The following is a 20,840-nucleotide window of genomic DNA, read 5'->3' on the forward strand; positions in this document are numbered from 1 at the left end:
TTATGTAGTTAATTTTTGTCTTATATGAATAAATGTTATTAATTCTTAACTATCACAGAAATTAATTTTCGTTAAATAAGGAGATGGAAACTTTCTTGATATTTCAATATGTAATGTTTCACAGGTGGTTAAACACAAAATACACATGCACTGTTATTCTGTAAAAGATAACATGCAATAAATTAATCAAGCAACAAATAATGTTTAACATTAATAATTTTTATGATGCTCCTCTATAGATTTACCATGAGCAAAACTTTAAAACTGAATTATTATTTTTATTCAGTTTTAGGGTAAATTATTGTGTAGTTTTTACATAACTGGGAGTTTTTGTAGATTTACAAGTACTAGGGGAAACCGATGGGACCACAAGGTGTGTTTTTTGTCAAGGATTGGAAAGTTATAGTTGTAGACAACTCTCTAGTTAGAAAAAGTAGTGTGTGTAGTGAATAGGAGCAAAAAAAAAAAACAACTTATGCTATCCAGGAGCAGGAGGTAAAGGATATCGCTGATATAGCCAGATAGTTAAGGATTCTAGTAGCAGCACAGTTTTAGTGCTAATGTTGAGGATAGTGAGGTAAGGAAAGATGGATCTAAAGAGCTTATTGATGAGTATAATTTAAGAAAAGGTGTCAGTTTGATATTGTCAAGAATAAATTCTGGGGATAAGGTGCTAAATAGGCCACTATGATTGAATGTCTGGCTTTGATCAATATGTAGGGATGAAAAAATAGGTTGGCTAAATTTGTAGGGTAGTTTTAATAGGAAGGTTAATCTTTTTGGAATGTATGGTTTACACATAAAAAAAGCAGGAATTAGCATGTTAGCAAAGGCTCTTAACTCAGCTCCAGTGGTAAATTTAAACTAGGGTTAAACAGAGGTGTGGGCTATGATATTAGTAACACTAGAAATATAATTGATAGGAAAACATGTACAACAGGCATAATATATTTAACTAATTGTTGCTATTGCAATGCTAGATATATTAGAAATAACTCAGTTCAAAGCAGTTGTGGAAACTGAGTATTTTGATATTATGGGTATTGATGAAGTGTGGTTGGATATTAACAACTTTGATTATGGGATTTTTTCAAAATATCAGACTACAGATTATTTACTAGAGATAGAGTATGAAAAATAAGGGGGGAGTAGCTTTATATGTGAGTAGTGAAATACATCCTGTTGAGTTGGATCATATTAAAGAAAACAGCGATAAGTTTGAGTCAATTTAGATTAGTGTTAGTAGATATAGATGGAAAAGTCTTGTAATTGAGATTTGTTATAGATCATGATATCAGAATGTAGAAGTTAATCAGAAACTGTATAATGAGATCAGAATGGTACCTGAAAAGGATGTTATTATGGGAGACTTTAATTTTAGTGGTATTGATTGGAGAATTTTCAATTTGACAGTGAGGGGGATAGGTTTTTGAAAACTTATAAATACTTTTATATACCAGCTGGTGTCAGAACCTACAAATGAGGAAGCTAGATTTAATATTATCATCTTATGTTTATATGATAAACAGAAGTTGTGACTGGTGAGCATTTAAGTGCAAGCAGCCATTGCACTATTAGGTTTAGAATTTTACTGCTTGTAGAATTTAAAACCGATTTAACTCTGCTTCTAAATTTCAGGAAAGCCAATTTTTATGGAATGAGACATGATCTGGCATCCATAGATTGGACTAAAAGTTGGGATCTTGAAACATTCATTTGCATGCAGACCATACATATTCCCTACAGAAAAAATAGGGCAGAAAAGTATGGTTTAGTATAGGCTTAAGAAACCATATTATGGATAAACATAAAAATTCAAGAAATTCAAACTTACTGTAAATAATAAGAACTTGGAAGACTGTAGGATATCAAGAGAACAGGTTAAAAAGGAAAACAGAAGGGCAAAAAACTGTATATGAAAGAGCATTGGCTGAGAGATTGAAATCAAACAGTGAGGAATTTTTAGTTATGTGATTGGTAAACAAAATGTTAGAATGGGGATTGAGCATCTTAAAAATGATAGTGGGAAGCTGATCTTGGAAGATTACAAGATCATAAACTTGTTAAATTATGCGTTCTTTTCAATTTTTATAAAGGAAAATTAAAGTGTTATGCCTCAACTAGAGTACGTAATGTATAAGAAAAGTATTGAAATAACAGTTTTAATTTTTCTTTCTGAAATTGTGATAAAAGTTGGGAAACCTCAAAACTGTTAAATTCCTGGGCCAGACAACATTTATTCTGGAGTTTTAAAGGAACATAAAGAATTTATTTTTGAATAACTAGCTAATAGTTTTTTATAGATTATTAAGTAGTGAAAGAAGACTGGAAGTTGACTTATGTTAGTTTTAATATTTAAAGAAGGTGATGCACATTGTCCAAGCAATTATAGTCCAGTTAGTCTTACATCAGTGGTTGGAAGGATTTTGGAGATTGTGATTAAAGGTGCATTGCAGGATCACTTAAAGTAGTTTGACATAATGTCAGAGCCAGTGTGGTGTCACTGAAAGTATATCTTGTTTAACAAACATTCTGACATTCTTTGAGAATGTTACTGCAAGAGTTTCTGAAGGAAATACTGTGGATATAGTTTGCCTTGATTTTCAGAAAGCATTTAATAAAATGTGCCTAACAAAAGACTTGCTATAAAAATTAACTGTATGGGTATGGGGGAAATGTTATTAAACTGGTTAGAAAATTGGTTGGAGAGTAGTGAGAAATGGAATTATATCTGACCAGATTATAGTTGTAAATTGTGTTCTTCAGGGCTTTGTGTTGGGTCCTTTGTATTGCCAGTCAATTTACCATTTTAAGGTTAACTAACACTTTAGTTTTGTGAACAACGTAATCATGAATTTTCAAATGAGTAGGTTTTATTCCATGGTTACAATTAAATATGTTTATTATCAATATTATTATTATCAATATGCTTATTATCATAAACAGATATTAAGAATAACTTTAAGTTAATTGGACAATACATTTTAGACTTGTTAATTCAACACACTTATTACTTATTTTCCCCCCTCGGTGTGGATTCCTGTACGTGGTGAGGGGACCTCCCAGGGAAGATTCTGTTCTGTCTGGTTACCTTCTCTGGGATCTAAACATCCACCCACGTGTTTGCCGTGCGTGGCGACCCGTGAAGGGGAGGAAAGGATCCTGGTGGTTGAGGGGTCCAACCCTAACACACCACTTTGGCCTCGAATTCCCGTAGACAGGCGGCCTTTGGGTGGCCCCCCTTGGTTCAATCGGCTGGTCCACTTGGGCTAGAGTCAACCGAGTACCAGTGTTGGAAGTTCTCAACGGGTGTTGTAGACATTGTGCCTGATGCTGGTGTTTGGGTATAGTGCTCACGAAACCTTGGCGTTGTTGCATTGTCCTTGTAGTGCGTCCCCTTGTAGAGCTCCATGGTGGGTGGGGTCAGTGGGTACCGAAATTTTTCCTTTTTCCCATGGATCCTCCAAAAAATTTAAATAAAATTGTGAAAAAAAACAGTCGATGGGTAAGCGACCACGTCTTGAATACTCAGAACAGCAATCTTCAACATCTGTAACACACGTACCTCATTTTCTTATATTACATTCTCTTTTGGAAAAACCTTTAGGGCAAATGTCCCCCCTTTTTTATTCAGAAGGGACTAGAGGGACTTGCTGGCTCTTCAAAGTCAGTAAAGAAGCTTCGATCTGGAGACATATTGGTTGAAACATCCACACCACAACACAGTGAACTCCTCTTGAATTCAAAGGCAATTGGGGATATACCTATTGAGTTTACACCTCATGCTACTTTGAATTCTTTACGAGGAGTTATTGTTGAGAGGGATTTGAAGAACGTTCCCGAGTCAGAGATTCCCGCTGGTCTCTCCACTCAAGGAGTTTCTGCAGTGAGGCGCATCTCCACTCTTAAAGATGGAGTTTCCCTGATGGTTGTCACTATAAACACAGTCTAATTGATGGTTGTCATTGGAAACACAGTCTCACTGATGGTTGTCACTAGGAACACAGTCTAATTGATGGTTGTCACTAGAAACACAGTCTAATTGATGGTTGTCACTAGAAACACAGTTTCACTGATGGTTGTCACTAGAAACACAGGTAGTGATGCCAACTGTCTTTTGAAAACCAGATCTGGATTAGCCATGAACAAAGGACTCCTCTTGAAAGAGTTTTTGCAAACAAATGTCAATAAGCTAATCCAGTGGAACGTTTGTGAATAAATAATTTGTATGAAAACTAAACACTAAACAGTCATAACATAGATGTAGATCTTTTAACTCTAACAAGTTGAAATGAGTATAGGACAGTATATTCATTAAATATTAATGGTTTAAGAACAGGTACAAGGAATCTGGCTGTTTTATAACTGTGCGTTCTGATTGCAGAAGGTATAGGGCATAATCTATTTCATCTCACTGCAAAACTTCTCTGAGCAATTATCATATGATCTGAAAGGACAAAACATGAAGATAAACACTCATACAAATTATCTTTAAATTTCTTGTTAACTTAAAAGTAGTTTCAAAGATTTAGAGAATATGTAAACTGTGTCAAACTTAAAATGTCAACGGTAGTGTTGATAGAAAACTTTTATTAACAGGATATTATTATTTTTCGTCTTACCTTTCACCATTTTGTTCCACTTCCATTTAGTTCATTATTAAATATGAAGCTTTCAGTTTTATGATTTCCAATTCACTGTGCGACTGATTAGTCCACGTCACATGAACGAGCGACATTTAAAAGTAGAGGATAATTTACGACTTCGTTAGCATCGTAATCTACTACATAACGTTAGAAAATTAAGATTTATTTTAAAATGTGCTCTACATACTTATTTCTTCTTTTGTTTACTGAATTTCGTGCAAAGCTGCTTGAGGGCTTACAGCGCTATCTATCTCTAATTTAGGAATGACAGAGTAGAAGTTGAAGTCAACATCAGAAACTGGCAACTCTTGGCCAGTAAAACGACGAGCATGTTCAACAATACAATTCGAACCCGCGACCTAAAGGTTGGGAGTTGTCGAGTGCCCTAACCATCAGGCCATGCTTGTCCCTACATGATATCTAAGGTACTGTAAATTGCTGAGGTGATATCTTGTAATGTTTACAGAAATATATCAGTGTTAATATTTAGCGATCCATGAAATTATGGAAATCTACATTTGAGTTGCGTTTATTTTGTTAAATTTCGTTTGTTTTGTAATTAAATGATAATTAGGTATTGATGTAACACTTGTATGGTAACCCAGAGAATTATCCCAGAAAGATAGAACAAAAGAAATAGTTTTTCTTGGAAAGATTTAGGAAAGACTGAAGTCCTGTGATCTCAAACATTATTCTCATGATTTTAGCCAAGACTTTGCACTTGTTAAATCAACACGTTTTTAGATTGTATTGTTTGTTTGTTTGTTTTGAATTTTGCACAAAGCTCCTCGAGGGTCATTTGTGCTAGCTGTCCCGAATTTAGCAGCGTGAGACAAGAAGGAAGGCAGCTAGTCATCACCACCCACCGCCGACTCTTAGGCTACTCTAGTACAAACGCATAGTGGGTTTGACCGTCACTTATAACGCACCCACGGCTGAAAGGGGGGAGCATGTTTGGTGCGATGGGGATGCGAACCCGCGACCGTCAGATAACGAGTCGCACGCCTTAACCCACCTGGCCATTCTGGGCCTCCTACAATAGCAGCTATAACTGATGGTAACTGGATTAGGTAATGTTGTATAGTTGAATGTGGAAACATACTGCTTACTGCTATATTTACCTTATAATTAATATTAAAGGAAAAAATATCACAGGTGTCATTTACTGTCTTATTTACCTCTTTACTGACGTTTTTTAATTGGCTCACAACACTACACATAACAACATATTCATCATCCACTAAAGATAAAAACTCGTGTATATGACAGATTCTGGTAATGGGGTGTGTTGGTTCTGTCGGACGTAAGCCTATTTTCCTTTAAAAATAAAAAGAACACGTAAAATTTCTAATAAAAACAGTGATAAATCCTAACACCTTCTTTTTAGTGAATGAATATACCGGTAATCCCAATTAAGAAATTAACTGTCTCAACCAAAATACGAACATGTTACTATATGTACGGCGGAGGTGTGGAGGAAACTATGTATAAGCTCTGGACTGGAGAAGAACTAAAGTTCCTGAAAATAAACGAGGCACAGCATCTCTAATACCAAGGTCCTGTCAGAGTCACAAAGCAGAGACCCAAAGTCTAGGTTCGATCGAATAAGAGCACGATGTATCTTAAGCATAGAACATCTATCTGCTCCCCAAATGATGGAAGGAGGATGCAGAGAATGTTCAGTGCTCTTGAACATTTTACTAATAGCTAATTGATGTGCAGTATAAAGGTCAGCTTACGGTCAAAGAGGAGCCTAAAAAATTTTGTATTAGAAACCACGGAAAGCACAACTTCACCAAGACTGTATCAATAGATATTGTGTATGTCTCTAGCATCTTGAAAATTCTCAGTATACGTTATAAGTATTAATGCTGACAGTTAAATTGAACAAAGAAAGATGAGCAGTACCTGTACTCTTCATTTCTGTGATAAAAACATTCATCTGCAAATCAATTTTTATATTGCATGTAACACTCTTGAATAACAAAAGAAACTAACAATGGTAAAAGAGCAGAAATATATTAAAGTTATAGTTTTGGAAGCGTGTGTCTAGGACATCTGAGAACATCGATCAAGCTCCTTTCAACTATGAAATCTCCACTCTTGTCTAGAAAGCATAAACAATACATTCCCGATGCCTAAAAGCACAGTTAAGTACCCCAAGTGAAAATTACATTTTGCCTCGAGGGCATTTTAGGATCAAAGTTCGGCCTTTCTATTTGATATAGGTTAGCTAAAATTGGAGAGAAGATCTTCTCGTGATTTAGGGCGCTTCCACACATGGTTTTGCACAAAGCAGTTTTCCCGTGTTCATTGAGTTAAAAACTCATATTTTATTTTCTCAATCATAAAATAACTTTTCGTAACTATTTCTGTATTTAATTAATTGAACCACCAGAAATTTAAACAAGGTTCATAAAAAGACTGACGTAAAACAACTTACCATGAAAACATAAAGAGGAATGTATGTCTTTGGCATTTTGTAAACTCTCATTATACGTTATAAGTATTAGTGCTGACAGTTAAATTGAACAAAGGAAGATGATCATTGTGTAGTACCTGTTGTCTTCATTTCTGTGATAAAAACTTATACCTGCAAAGCAACTTTTACTTTGCGTGTAACACTCTTGAGTAACACAAAAACTAAATTTGATGAAAGAGCAGAAATATATTAAACCTATAGTTTTGGTAGCGTGTGTCTACGACATTTGAAAACATCGATCAAGCTCCTTTAAACTATGAAATCTCCACTCTTGTCTAGAAAGCATAAACAATGCATTCCCAATGCGTAATCGCACAGTTAAGTGCCCCAAATCAAAATTACATTTTGCCTCGAGGGCAGTTCAGGGTGTAAGTTCGGCCTTTTCCTTTAATATAGGTTAGCTAAAACTGAAAAGAAGACCTTCTCCTAATTTATGAAGCTTCCATACATGGTACTGTACAAAGCAGCTTTCCCTTTTTTATAGAGTTAAATACTCATGTTTTATTTTCTCAATCATTAAATAACTTTTCGTCACTACTTCAGTATTTAATTATTCAACCACTAGGTATTAAAAGAAGGTTCATAAAGGGTTAACGTAAAACAACTTACCATGAAGACATCAAGAAGACTGTATCAATAGTTGTTGTGTATGTCTCTGGAATTTTGTAAACTGGCAATATACGTTATAAATGTAAGAGCTGACAGTTAAATTGAAAAAAGGAAGATGATCATTGTGTTGTACCTGTTGTTTTCATTTCTGTGATAAAAACTGATACCTGCAAAGCAACTTTTACTTTGCATGTAACACTCTTGAGTAACAAAAGAATCTAACAGTGATAAAATAGCAAAAATATATTGAAGCTATAGTTTGGAAGCGTGTGTCTAGGACATCTGTCAACATCGATCGAGATCCTTTAAACTGTGAAATGTCCATCTTTGTCCAAAAAGCATATATTCAATGCATTCCGATGCCTAGTCACATAGTTAAGTGCCGCAAGTCAAAATTACATTTTCCCTTTAGGGCATTTCAGTGTGTAAGTTCGGCCTTTCTTTAAATACAGGTTAACTAAAATTGGGAAGAAAACCTTCTCGTAATTTATGACGCTTCCATACATGGTACTGCACAAAGCAGCTTTCCCTTTATATGCAAAAACGGCTCGTTTGGGTTGAGAAAATACTTTACATAGAAGAGCGAACAACGTTTCGACCTTCTTCGGTCATCGTCAGGTTCACAAAAAAAGAGGTAACTGACCGGAAGCTGACCACATGTTTGAAAGGGGTTGTGTAACTGTGTGTCGAAATGTAGAGGGCGGTATTAGATGTTTGAATATATAATTTTATTTATTTTATTATATTAATATAGGTATAAAGGCGTTCCTTTATATTGGTTTATTTTGGGTTTAAGTTGTTGTATAAGTAAGGCTTCTTTAATTTTGCGTTTGTTTCTTTATTTAGTATTTGAGTGTTTTCTATGGTTATGTTGTGTTTATTTGACTTGCAGTGTTCGAAAACGTGTGAAGGTGACTTTTCGACATCGACTTTTCGAAGGTGGGTTTCTCGACATCACAGCTTTCCCTTGTTTATAGAGTTAAATACTCATGTTTTATTTTCTCAATCATTAAATAATATTTTGTGACTACTTCTGTAGTTAATTAATTCATCCACTAGGTATTAAAATAAGGTTCAAAAAGCATTGATGTAAAACTTCTTACCACGAAGACATTGAGAGGGCAGTATCGATAGGTCTTGTTTATGTGTCTAGCATTTTGTAAACTCTCAGTAAACGTTATAAGTATTTGAGCTGACGGTTAAATGCAAGAAAGGAAGATGAGCCTTGTGTTGTACCTGTTGTTTTCATTTCTGTGATAAAAACTGATACCTGCAAAGCAACTTTTAATTTACATGTAGTACTCTTAAGTAACAAAAGAAATTACAATGGTAAAAGAGCAGAAATACATTAAAGCTATAGTTTTGAAAGCGTGTGTCTAGGACATCTGTCAACATCGATCAAGCTAATTTTAGGTATGAAATGTCAACCCTTGTGTAGAAAGCAGAAATAATGAATTCCTGATGACAATTCGCACAGTTAAGTACTCAAAATCAAAATTACACTTTGCCTCGAGGGTAGTTCAGGGTGAAAGTTCGGCCTTTGTTTTGATATAGGTTAGCTAAAATTGGGAAGAAGACCTCCTCGTGGTTTATGACGCTTGCATACACGGTACTGCACAAAGCAGTTTTCCTTTGTCTATAGAGTTAAATAGTCATGTTTTAAATCACTAAAATAACTCTTGGTGACTACTTCTGTGTTTAATTAATTCAACCACGAGGTATTAAAAGCAAATGTTTGACGGTAATGACGGCTGTGCAACTCACTTCTGTTACCTCTTGTTCGGCATTTTCTACCCTGTTTAGGAATTGTTTTTGGTATGGTCTTAAACTTTTGACCAGCTGGTATTTAGGCTAATTTAGCATTTTCTCTATTAAATGCTAAAAAAGTTTTTTAATTTTATTTTCCTTTTTTTTGCATATTTCGAAGCTCTACTCAAATCAGTGGTTGACTCTTGCAACACAAAATGCATATTTTGTTTTTATATTCATTGGCTTTAAGATTTTGGCCAGCAGTTTAATGTTGAAGATGTATATTTTTGGTAAATTCAATATCAAGAATTAATTTGGTGATATTTTCTGATCTTACTATTTATTTTAAGTACATGGAATGCATATTTTTATCTATGTGTCCGAAATAATAAATACATTGTGTCACGACCTATTTATTGGCACAAACAAAAATCTATAAAAAAATTCCCACTTTGGTATTCTAAATTCAGACAATTATAAAAATAACTACGATACGTACGACAAACATTTGTTTATCAAAGAACAGAATTTTGAAGTACTGTCCTTGTTGCAAGAACTCGACTTTCACTGGTACTAAATCTGAACGTTTGATTATATCTTTATTGATGTAATTTATAAATATACTTTTAAGGAATGCAGTTAAAAAATCTGTTGATTTTTAAATAAACGGTACCATCTTTAATAGATCAAAAATAGTATTTGTGTTATCACAATCAGAACAGTTTTCCTCTCCACTGATTACCGTGAAAAAGAATATTTTTCTCTTAGAAAATAGTGCCTTGTCCTATTTTTTTTAGTACGACGCTTTTTAAAACAGTAGTTAGTTTACAGTAACTGCCTCGCCTCTCACAGGTTGCAAAGTAAAGTGAATATTTCTTACTAGTTGTCTGACTTTTTTTTCTCATTTCAAGAACTTAATTCATTTTTATAAAATGACCTTATGTGAATATACAATTAACATATTTAAACAAAACTTTATACCTACAAATTGGACTAGTCGAAATACCCGTGGAACGCAAGGTGAGTAATTATTTGCTGTCGCATTTTGTTCTTTCTTATCTAAGTTCGGCCGCTCAATTTAATGTTTCGTCTTTATAGTTACTATGTACAAATATTCAGTAATATTGTGGTTCCATTTTATTGTTGTCTTTCTTCACATTGGTTGGAAGTGTAACAATACTCATGGGCAAGCGTGTTAAGGCGTGCGACTCGTAATCGTAATCACACACGGTGGGTAGTGATGACTAGCTCCCTTCCCTCTAGTCTTACACTGCTAAATTAGGGACGGCGAGCACAGATAGCCCTCGAGTAACTTTGTGCGAAATTCCAAAACAAACAAACAAAGTAATGAAATGACGTAAGCAAAGGAAAATAACAGAAAAATGAAACAGATAAGAGAGGGATAACAGCGGGAAAAGACAGAAGATATTCTTAGTTGAGTTATAAAAACGAAAATTTATACTTTAAATCTAGTTAACAAGTTGTACATAGAATATAAATAAAGGTTTGTTTCTCGCGACTACAGGAATGCCGATTTGTTGGTGTAGATCTCAGAGCAACAAGTTTTTTTGATGTGACAACGTTTATTTGTCGTCTGTAGATTTATTCTATACAAACAACTTTAACCTTTTACATATAGACTGTATGTATGTGCTATATTCAATATAAAAATAGAGAGAATTACAAATGTTTTATGATTCGATCAAAGTACACAAATACATGCTACTAAGAAACAAACATTTAAAGTTGAAAGGGATACACAGCTAACTAACAGTGATAAAACACATTATAAGATTGTGATGCTCCCCCATGCCCTTGGGATCCACCACAGTCATCTGGGGATCCGCGAGGAAATTTTAGAATGTTGTTATTTTTCCCTAAAACTATAAAATTGCATCAGATTACGCTGTACAAAAATTAAAATATATCTTTAATATAACAAGCGTATTGGGCCTTTTAGTATTTTATTCTGCCTAACGCCAGACGATTTTATTTAGCTCAGGGGAAGTTCTTGCGGTGAAAGTGTTAATACAATCTCAATTAACATCAACAGTGGTGTCACTAGTTGCTTGTAGATTTAGCACCTTCTCAAGATCGTATAGATAGCCTAGTAATTTTCGTATGAACCATCGGTCAACCCTGGGTAGTGATGACAAGTGACTTTTAAAAGCCAGATCTATATAAGCGGCTAAATCTCGAAGAAAATGAAACAAAATGAAGCATGACGTCATAGCTGAAACTGTTCCAAATTTGAAACTTTTGATGCAATTAGATGCAGTATCAGTTGTTTCAATTTCAATGTATGTTTATATGAAGTATAATTATATTCGTAACAATTGGTAATTGTTAGGTTAGATTAGATTTGTTGTAGTTTAATAAGATAAGCATGGTACCAATGAGCTATGTGACATCATAGAAGTGTATGACGTCATGTTTTATTTCGTTCAATAGTTTGACGCAGATATAATAATTATGTTAACCGTAACGGAGGATACATTTTAAGTAGTTTAAATATTAATGAGGCAGTCTTCAAAATAAGATATTGTATTTGTAACTGTATACGTTATTTTTTTTATTTTACATCATCAGCTGTACATCACTGGTTAGAATGTGCTCTCTTGAAGGCGTGGAAGTGAAAGATGGCACAGAAAATGTTTGGTATGTTTTTCAATAGGCAGTCAGTGCTGTAGGTCTCTATGTTACCCAAGGTGATATCATCTGGGAAGTGTACAAGGAGTTTGATGATACCTTTCTTGGTACTCTACAAGAAAGTGTATAAATTTTGTACACAAAAGATCTAGTATTATAAAGAGTTTATTACATCCATTATTGCTTGCTTAAACGCTATAAAGCTGTCCAGGATGGTAAGAAAAACAATATCACATTGGGTTAACATTGCCATAACTTCTTGCCAGTTGAGATGTGTAATAATTAATTATGAATTCTACACACAACTTTGCAGAATATGTTGACTTCTGATAGTGTTAATTTCTGAGTTGTAAATATGTTCTTATAAACAGTTTTATGTTTGTATAATTACAGTTGTATCATTCTTTAGTTTCTTTCATATTTGAAATTATTCATTCTAATTTTTATTTTTAGGTAAGCTTTATAGTTATGCAATGAACCAACATGTGTGTATAGTCTTATTTACATTAGAAAATGAAAAGTAATTTATTATGTAACATTAACAATTATTTAAACAAGTATTCAAACATCCCAATATCTCTATACCATAGTTGTATCTGTAGGGCTGTCAAATGATAACTTTTTGTGAACAGTATTGTTAGTGGATATTTATACTAACTATTAATTGTGATGTGATATGAATAATGAGTAAAATTTTTGTGAAAACTGTAATCAGGGTTTTTTTAAATGATTAGGTTTTATTCCTTTGTTACTATATAGATATGAAAGTAAGACAGTTTTATGTGCCTGTTAATCAAACACAGTGTAAAATACACTGAATACATCATAAAAATATATCAATAAATAACTTTATTAAATTCATTCAGCAATACATTTTAGATTAATCAATTCAAAACACTTGTTACTTATTTTCAGCTAACCCTGATTACATAGTCTGGTGTACAGGAAAAATTAAAAAAATAGATAGTACAAGTAATTACAGTAAAATTATAACATAATATTATCATAAATCATTGTAATTGTTCTGTGTTTTAAGAAAAGTATCTGAAACTTAGACTTATTTGTAAATAGTAATAATATATATACATGTGTAATGTATTAGAATTGAATGTGATTGTATTATATACAAAATATATAATTTTGCTTCAGATTGCAAATTCTGTTGATTGACGTAATTGACTTTGTCTATTGATTGATATTTTTGTTAATGAGTATAACTCACGTGCATGTTACAGTTTATCACAAACAAGCACACATGTGGTCATAGATGAAATAAATCATATACAAGTCTACATATATATAAAAGTTTATTATATGATCATTTGAAATGCTAAAAAGAAGTTGTATATTATAGTTTCAGAGGTGATCTGATAACACATACATGTAATTGGTGATAAAGCAATGTTATGCCATTTTATAAGCATTTTGTTCTGAAAGTAATTACAACTTAATGATCCATCCTACCCTAGACCTAATTAACTTGCATTCTCTTAGGTACTGCCAAGAAATGTTTTGTGTTTAGCTGTACATTATTAGTCTATGGAGACAGACAAAATGTTTTTTTTTATTTAATGTAAAATAAAATAGAATTTTAAATGTACAGGTCTAACTAAAATAGTTGTTAGGAGTTGTTAGAGTCAGAAAATATATTTTTATTTATTACCCTGTTATTTAACTCTTAAGTTTGTACTTCAGACTGTATTTCACTCCTTAAATATGCTCCAATGTGTGGTTGATCTAATCAGGACTTTAGCAGGTTCTTAATGTTTGATGAAAGAGTGCACATACAGCATACCTTTTTCAGAATTTCTACAGATAAATTTGAGAAGTCTGTTTACTTACTTATCACATCTAATTTATTTTATTTCTATACAATGCCTTTATGTTCCTCTCATCCGAAATACAAGTTCTTTCCAGAACTAAACTAAACTTAACTACCGTGGCAGGGGTTCAGTTTAGAGAGAGAGAAATCAGAAGAGTTCTCTCTCCAACTGGGGTGTTCAGGAACTTTGTAGTTCCTCTTCGTCCCCTTTCGTGGATTGTTATTAAGATTAAGTGGTGATTTTTTAATTTTTTTTTATTATTATTTTAATAAATTAATTATCGTTATTATTCATGATTTTTTGGGTGGAGGCAAAGGCAGCAGTGGAATGAAAGGCCGGGACTTGTCCCGAAAGGAAGAAGTTGGGGAGATGTGAATATGAATATAATTCATTCAAATCCAGATCAAATCAAACGGCATGATTCAGGGTCTGGCAAAAGAGTTGCCTGGGCTGGGATCTAGAAATCCAATGCCTAAAGATTTTGATGTGGGGGGAAATGGGAGTGCCCCGAGAAAACCCACTTTCACACGACAGGCGCCGAAAGTTTTGCCTGTCGTGTGCCCTGTACCTGAAAAAAAGGAATACATATTAATAACATGGATTTTATTTATTTAGATTCTTTGTTGAGTGGATTGTGATTCTTGAAATATGTTGTAAGGTGATATGTATTTTGTTGGTGCACTTGATAATTTGTGTAGTGATGCCGTTAGTTCTTTCCAGAGTTTCACACCCAACTTTATATTACTCAAGTTATTATCCACTCACTAAGATTGTCCATGTTCTTATAAGTTTGAAAACAAAATCTCAACAATTCCTACATTTTAGTATCACCATCAGACATGGAAAGTTACTACAGTGCACAGTTACTGTAAATATACCCATTAAAAAGGTTTCAAAACAGGCTTTTAAAAGATCCCAACTATTGTAAACTTTTATCAGTACCTTCTGCTTTGCAAACTTACTGTAAAATTAATTTTTTTTTACCTCCTGTTATAATTATACCTAACTGTTGAATCTTTCTAAACATTGTTTCATGCTTTTTTATCAGTTTGTGTTTGAAATGTACAAAGATTTACTTTTCACCATAATTTAGTTGATGAAAGGTGCAGTATATTCTTTAACTTGAATATAATTGGTAATTTATTATTTACATTATTTTTATTTACTGAGTTTTGGTTCTAAAAATAAACAAAAAAGTCTTAAAATTGATTTGTTTTCTTAATATGTTTATGTTATAAAGTGTAACAGGATACACAGTGCATATTCAATGCTTGATGCAGTTTGGTAGAGTGCAGTCCAATTAACCATTCGCTGAATAATAATTTGATTTATAGATCATCTTTTACTTTAATACTGTTGAAGTGTTTTTGTTATGTTTATCTTACAATATAGTCAGTCTGAGATGTCCATTTCATTCATTGTTATGTTATTTGTGTATTTTGTTTTAAAAAAAAGTGATGTTAGAGGAAGTTCTGAAATAGCTGTTCTTTTGTAAAGAACATGACTTGAGTGTGCATATGCTTTTTTCTTCAGGTATTCATCCTGTTGGAAACATTGGACGAGAACAAGGCTCCTTCTGGTGGCCACTGTTAGATGCCTACTTGACACACCCATTATACTTTTGGGACCTAAACTCTGTCTTCTCAGTGTTTTTTTAACTGGTATTCTAAGAAATGGCAAAGAAAACCCCTTCCTAGACGTTCCATCTCGAAATGACTCTTGGTCCTTTCTTTTTGTAGAGCATTGTACATCTCTCTCTGGACTTCATGGCTATATTTCAACTGCACTGTGACAGATCAGAACGGAAATGAAATGAAGTGTTGAGATGCAGCTAAGAATTTTTTTGACAAGTCTTGTGTGGCAAGAAGTTAAATCTGTCATGAAAGATATTTGTCTTTGCTCAGTATAATGGTCGGAAAGAAATATGGCACCAATTAATTCAAGTATTTGATCTGCAAGTAGAGAGAAATGCTTTAAAGGTAATAGATCCAAATAAATTGAATTTTCACATTTTAATATTTTATTCATGTTGTTTTATTTATGTGATAAATTAATATATTATGTAGATAGGTTTTGTTTTTATATTTACTTTTGACTAGAAATAACTGAAGAAATGTATAAACAATGTAAAAAATATGTTTAGTATAATAGCTTATTTATTTCATTTTTCTAAGACAAACTTTGATATCTGTTTTTAGTGCTCATATTAAGGCTAGTAAAATGAACAATGCTTATCTGCCTTTTTCTATACCCTCTTCTCATACATAAAGTGATAAAATGAATCTAAACCAATTTTTATAGACATCCAACATTTAAATTTATGTAATTGGTACTGTTTTATGAATGTGTTAAAAAACACATTTAGAACATCACATGCATTTGTATCTTTATAAATAAACATTTGGTTGCTAAAGTTATTCCTGTATGATTTATGTTATAACCAGTTCTTGGTTGTGACACAAGTCATGATACTAGAAAGAGAAAACAAATAGATATTAATAAGGTGGAAGCTAAAGCAACAACCTATTGTGTTGGTGGAACTTATCATAACTAACATTTGTGGTAATGTAATGAATCATAAAGGAAAATTTGCAAGCCAGTGTGATTCAGCATGTCACATGTTGCATTGGTTGTATACTCTTGTTATAGTAAATGGGAAACACACAGAACACCTGATCAAAGGTCAATGGTGACATCCTCCATAACTGCTTCCAGTTGTGTCTTGGAAGCTTGATTTCTACTGGTACAAAAGGCCAGGTTTTGGTTCTGCATATTATCATAGTCTCCTTATACATCTCAGATCACATTATAAAAACAGATTTGTTTCTTGTAAATCATACAGATGTCTGTTAGTGCTCTGTGAGACATATAAATCCAGTTCTCTCCAAACCAAATCCAAAAAGTTCACTTTGTTAGTCAAGCTGGTAATTAATGCCCCTTCAAGTTTGTGTCCTGGACAAACTTACTTCTTGTATCTCAGAATGGCTGGTTATCTTCAGGTTAACCCAAGAAGATCGAAACATTGTTCTCTGCTTTATTAATAAGAGTTAATACCTGTACCAGCCATCCTGAGATACATTTTTACTTACCTCTTGCACTACCTATGGTGCAGAGCTGCATGGTAAGATATTATTTCAAATGCTCAAACTGTAGCAAAATGAACTTGCATTGAAAGTCATAAAAGTAATATTTTCCTCTCATTTTTAGGTTTCAAATCTGTAGTCCAGTGCTATACAGGAAGAGATCACTGTTCATTACCGGATACTCTCCATACAGTGACATCCTGATGAGCATAAATATCCTGGGGAGAAGGAGGTAGTACAACAGGGGGGTCTTCCCCCCACAGCAAAATCTCTGGCATCGGACCTGTAGATCCCAGCCTTATTCTGAAAAGGGCCGTTTACCCAGTCACAGGGTATCTAATCAATCACAGTACATTTCAAAATCAATTCGCCAGCTGCCAGTGTACTCCGTCCTCGAGCCAAGGATTGGCTCACTTCACTTTCGCTGCTTTCGTCCAGTTCTCTCGTCCTTCCTCTCACTCACAAATACACCACTCCATTTTTTGAAATGTTAAAAATAAAGTAAAAACCCCACGGATATTTTAAAACATTTCTCATGTAAGGGGACGAAGAGGAACTACAAAGTTCCTGAACACCCCAGTTGGAGAGAGAACTCTTCTGATTTTCTCTCTCTAAACTAAACCCCTGCCACGATAGTTTTGTTTTTTTGTTTAGGTAGCACAAGAGAAATTCATTGAGATATGAAGTGCTGTCTCAGATCAAGTCCAAGAGGCTGACTCATAACAAAAAGTAACAAGATAATCCTAGGGCAATGCAAAACTAAGTAGGAATTTATAATGGAGCAATTAAAATACATATCTGTTTCAGTATGACCACATCATACAAAGAATCTACTGATAAACTGGTCTAAATATCTGATATCTACAAAACATTTCAATCATTCTTTTGTTTATATAATGTTTACAGTTAGTTAGATTTCTTCAGTATATGTGGTCTGAGGATTATTATTATTCTGTCTATTTTGTATAAGAATGGAAATTTCCAGTATTGTTGGAAGAAAAGAACTTATGAATATGTTCAGTGAATCCGTCAAAGTACAGCTTTTAATAGTCAAAATACAGTACTGTGAAAAGTATTTGGTTAACTAAATGTATTCTCCTTTAATAAAAAGGACTAAATCTGTACTTCTATTGGGTAGTTTTATGTGTAACTGATAATGGTTTATTTGTAAAAAAAAATGTAGACTTGAATTCAAAGTTTGTGTTTTATGATGGTTCATTGCTTTTGGAAACTTTCTTTTGAAAAAATTCTCCTTCTGAATTAATTCCTTAAACCTGAGTGGATGCTGCCAGTATTCAGCCAAAAATCCTGATTTTATCCACCGAACAGTGACAGCATCTGACAATGTGTACGTCTCTTTTATGAAAACTAACCTGAATCATGTTATTGTCTGTAAAATTAAGAAAATTGAAATTTCATAAAGTATGGTGACAGTTTTAAGGGAATCATTAAAATAATTCCAGCAAAATGTGCAACAAATTACAGCTTTAAAGAATTGAAGCACAACAAGTAATCACTTTTGGGGAGGATCCGATTTCTCAGTGTGTTTGTTTCTGAAGTTTCCTTCATGCACCATTGAAACTTAATTTCCAAGAAAAAGAAACAAAACAATTTGATACCAGTTTAAGTGATTGGTAGTAATAAGTAGAAGGAAAAATATAATGGAATATTTAAGTTTAGAACTACCTGGATGATAGTTGTTGAAACACAAGTAGAAAGACAAGTGTACAAAGTTAAGTATTATTTTTTGGACAAGTATTCAAAATCTCTTAGAAAAGCTTCTATTTTATTTATATATCGTAGTTTAAAATAATTTTTTCTAGGCAAGACAGTAAGTTAACCAAACTCAATACAGAATAATAACAATTATTTATATGAGGAAAATTTTGTAATTCATCATATCTATTATTTCCTTGGATCTGAGGTACTACTATTGAATTATGAGGTCCATATTTTCCTTAGCTGTAGAGCATACTTTGATAGCAGGTTTGAAGATTTTTCATGTTATGGATTACTTACAGATGTTTTTCTTTTCTTTTACTTGTTTTTAGAACTATATAAAATATCTTACCAAAACACAGTAACATATGTTACTCAGACTGTTTATTTAACAAATGAAGGTTTCCATTAATGCTACACCAGCCAAGTTAAAATTATGTCCCTTGTGGCTTTTTTCTTTTCTGTTGTTGTCAAGATGTTTTCTTTACTGTGATGTTGAATTAAGAATAATTTTTGGTATTTCAAAGTTATTACAGTGTATAGTATTTTTTTCTTTAAATATAAGTATCTGAATATTTCAATTGTTGCACTAATCCAAACTCTCTACTGTTTTTGATGTATTTGTTACATCTTCTCTTGGAAATATTAATTTTTACAAGTCAGAGCTGAAATATGCACTGTTCATTTAGTGCAGAAACAATCAAATATGAACATGTTGTCAGGTATAAACTAAAATGTTGTATAATATTCTGTGTGCCACATTTGTCATTTTACGAATATGAATTCAGAGCTTTGGAAGAAAGTAAATTTGCAGTTGTGAAACTACTGTAGTTGGTTTTACTGTCATCACATTGGTTCATGCTTATTAAGGATGTTACATTTGTCTGACATTGAGTCTTGTTAAAACTGTTGAAGTTATCACTTCTAATCATTATAATTGTTCAAAATTAATTGATGGTGGTGATGTGTAGGTTTAAAATAGAATGTAACAAGCAAAATTACCCATTTATAGTGATGGTTGCTGTTTAAGTAATCTAGCAAAAATACACGTACCCAGTGACAGTTACTGTTTACGTTTGTCTTGCAAAATACTTGTCCCAAGTGACAGTTGCTGTTAAAATTAATTTTTCAATGTAAATTATTTCATAAACGTTTAAAAGGTTAACTTTTTTGCAATCTTGGTTTCACTTAGAGCCAAAGCTCTGAGCTATTTATACTTCACACCATAAAACAATTAATCACTTCAGTCATGCTAAGAGCCTCTCGACAATAACATATTGTAAATGTACATTTGTATTTTTTTTAGTATGTCATATTTTGAAATGTTAATGATAGTCTGATAAATTAAATATAGAACATCCTACTTGTGAAATAAAGTTTGGTATTAACATTATTCATACTTGTTTTACTATCATTTCAAAAGTGAATGTTAAACTTTGCCCAAAGGAACAGATCTTCAAATGCTACATGTTTCCAATATATAAGAATTCAGAAGTTATTAACAGTTGCCAGTTTTAAACATAATGATAAAATAATGAGTATAAATGAATCTGTTGACAGTAACTGTTGACAGTAACTGTTGTCAGTATCTGTTGACAGTAACTGCTAGAATGATAGTTGTACAAACAGAAACAGGTGTAGCACCAAGATGAACTACATTTTACTTTTCTGTTATCTACGTGTAAACAGAAGGTTAACAATTGCTTTGTTCAGTGAACCAACGGTAATAACTTTGTATTAATTGTTAGTAATGTGTGTCCATTGTCTGTATATTTCACAAAGTATTGAACAATTCCAAACGTTTGCAGTGTTTGATTTTATCCTTTTGTGGCAGATAAAAACAAAACAAAGTATATTTGTACATACTGGTTGACAAGTAATCTTAAAGTAATAAAAAATAGTGCCTTATTTAAAACAAAGTACTCTAATAGATTAATAAATCTTCATTGCCACTTATTACATCAAACTAAAAAGGTCATGCTGTATTACTAGGTGTAAATGGAAAGGTTTATAAGTTATTTTTAATTGAGAAAAAAAAACTATAAAATGTGACCAGAGAAAGGTTGTTTGTTATATAACA

At 32.9% G+C, this 20,840-nt stretch overlaps 1 protein-coding gene across 10 annotated transcripts; it reads left to right on the forward strand.

Moving 5' to 3' along the window:
* Positions 1-390: 390 nt before the first annotated feature.
* LOC143242730 (uncharacterized) lies at positions 391-20,151 on the forward strand. Of its 10 annotated transcripts, XR_013023182.1 has the most exons (4): positions 391-577; positions 4,909-5,071; positions 15,492-15,937; positions 17,166-20,151. XR_013023182.1 is itself a non-coding variant. In XM_076486202.1 (3 exons), exons 1-2 carry the CDS (start codon positions 10,419-10,421, stop codon positions 15,614-15,616), a joined length of 213 nt encoding a protein of 70 aa, XP_076342317.1. In that variant the 5' UTR covers positions 10,328-10,418; the 3' UTR covers positions 15,617-15,937; positions 17,166-20,151. The 10 variants fall into 10 exon arrangements, 6 of the variants coding, with proteins under 6 accessions (XP_076342317.1, XP_076342312.1, XP_076342314.1 ...); XR_013023183.1 differs by lacking the exons at positions 391-577; positions 4,909-5,071 and adding an exon at positions 8,485-8,676; XR_013023184.1 differs by lacking the exons at positions 391-577; positions 4,909-5,071 and adding an exon at positions 8,886-9,150.
* The last annotated feature ends 689 nt before the right edge of the window (positions 20,152-20,840 follow it).

This window comes from Tachypleus tridentatus, unplaced genomic scaffold (assembly GCF_004210375.1).
Source record: "Tachypleus tridentatus isolate NWPU-2018 unplaced genomic scaffold, ASM421037v1 Hic_cluster_2, whole genome shotgun sequence".
In the NCBI taxonomy this organism is placed as follows: Eukaryota; Metazoa; Arthropoda; class Merostomata; order Xiphosura; family Limulidae; genus Tachypleus; species Tachypleus tridentatus.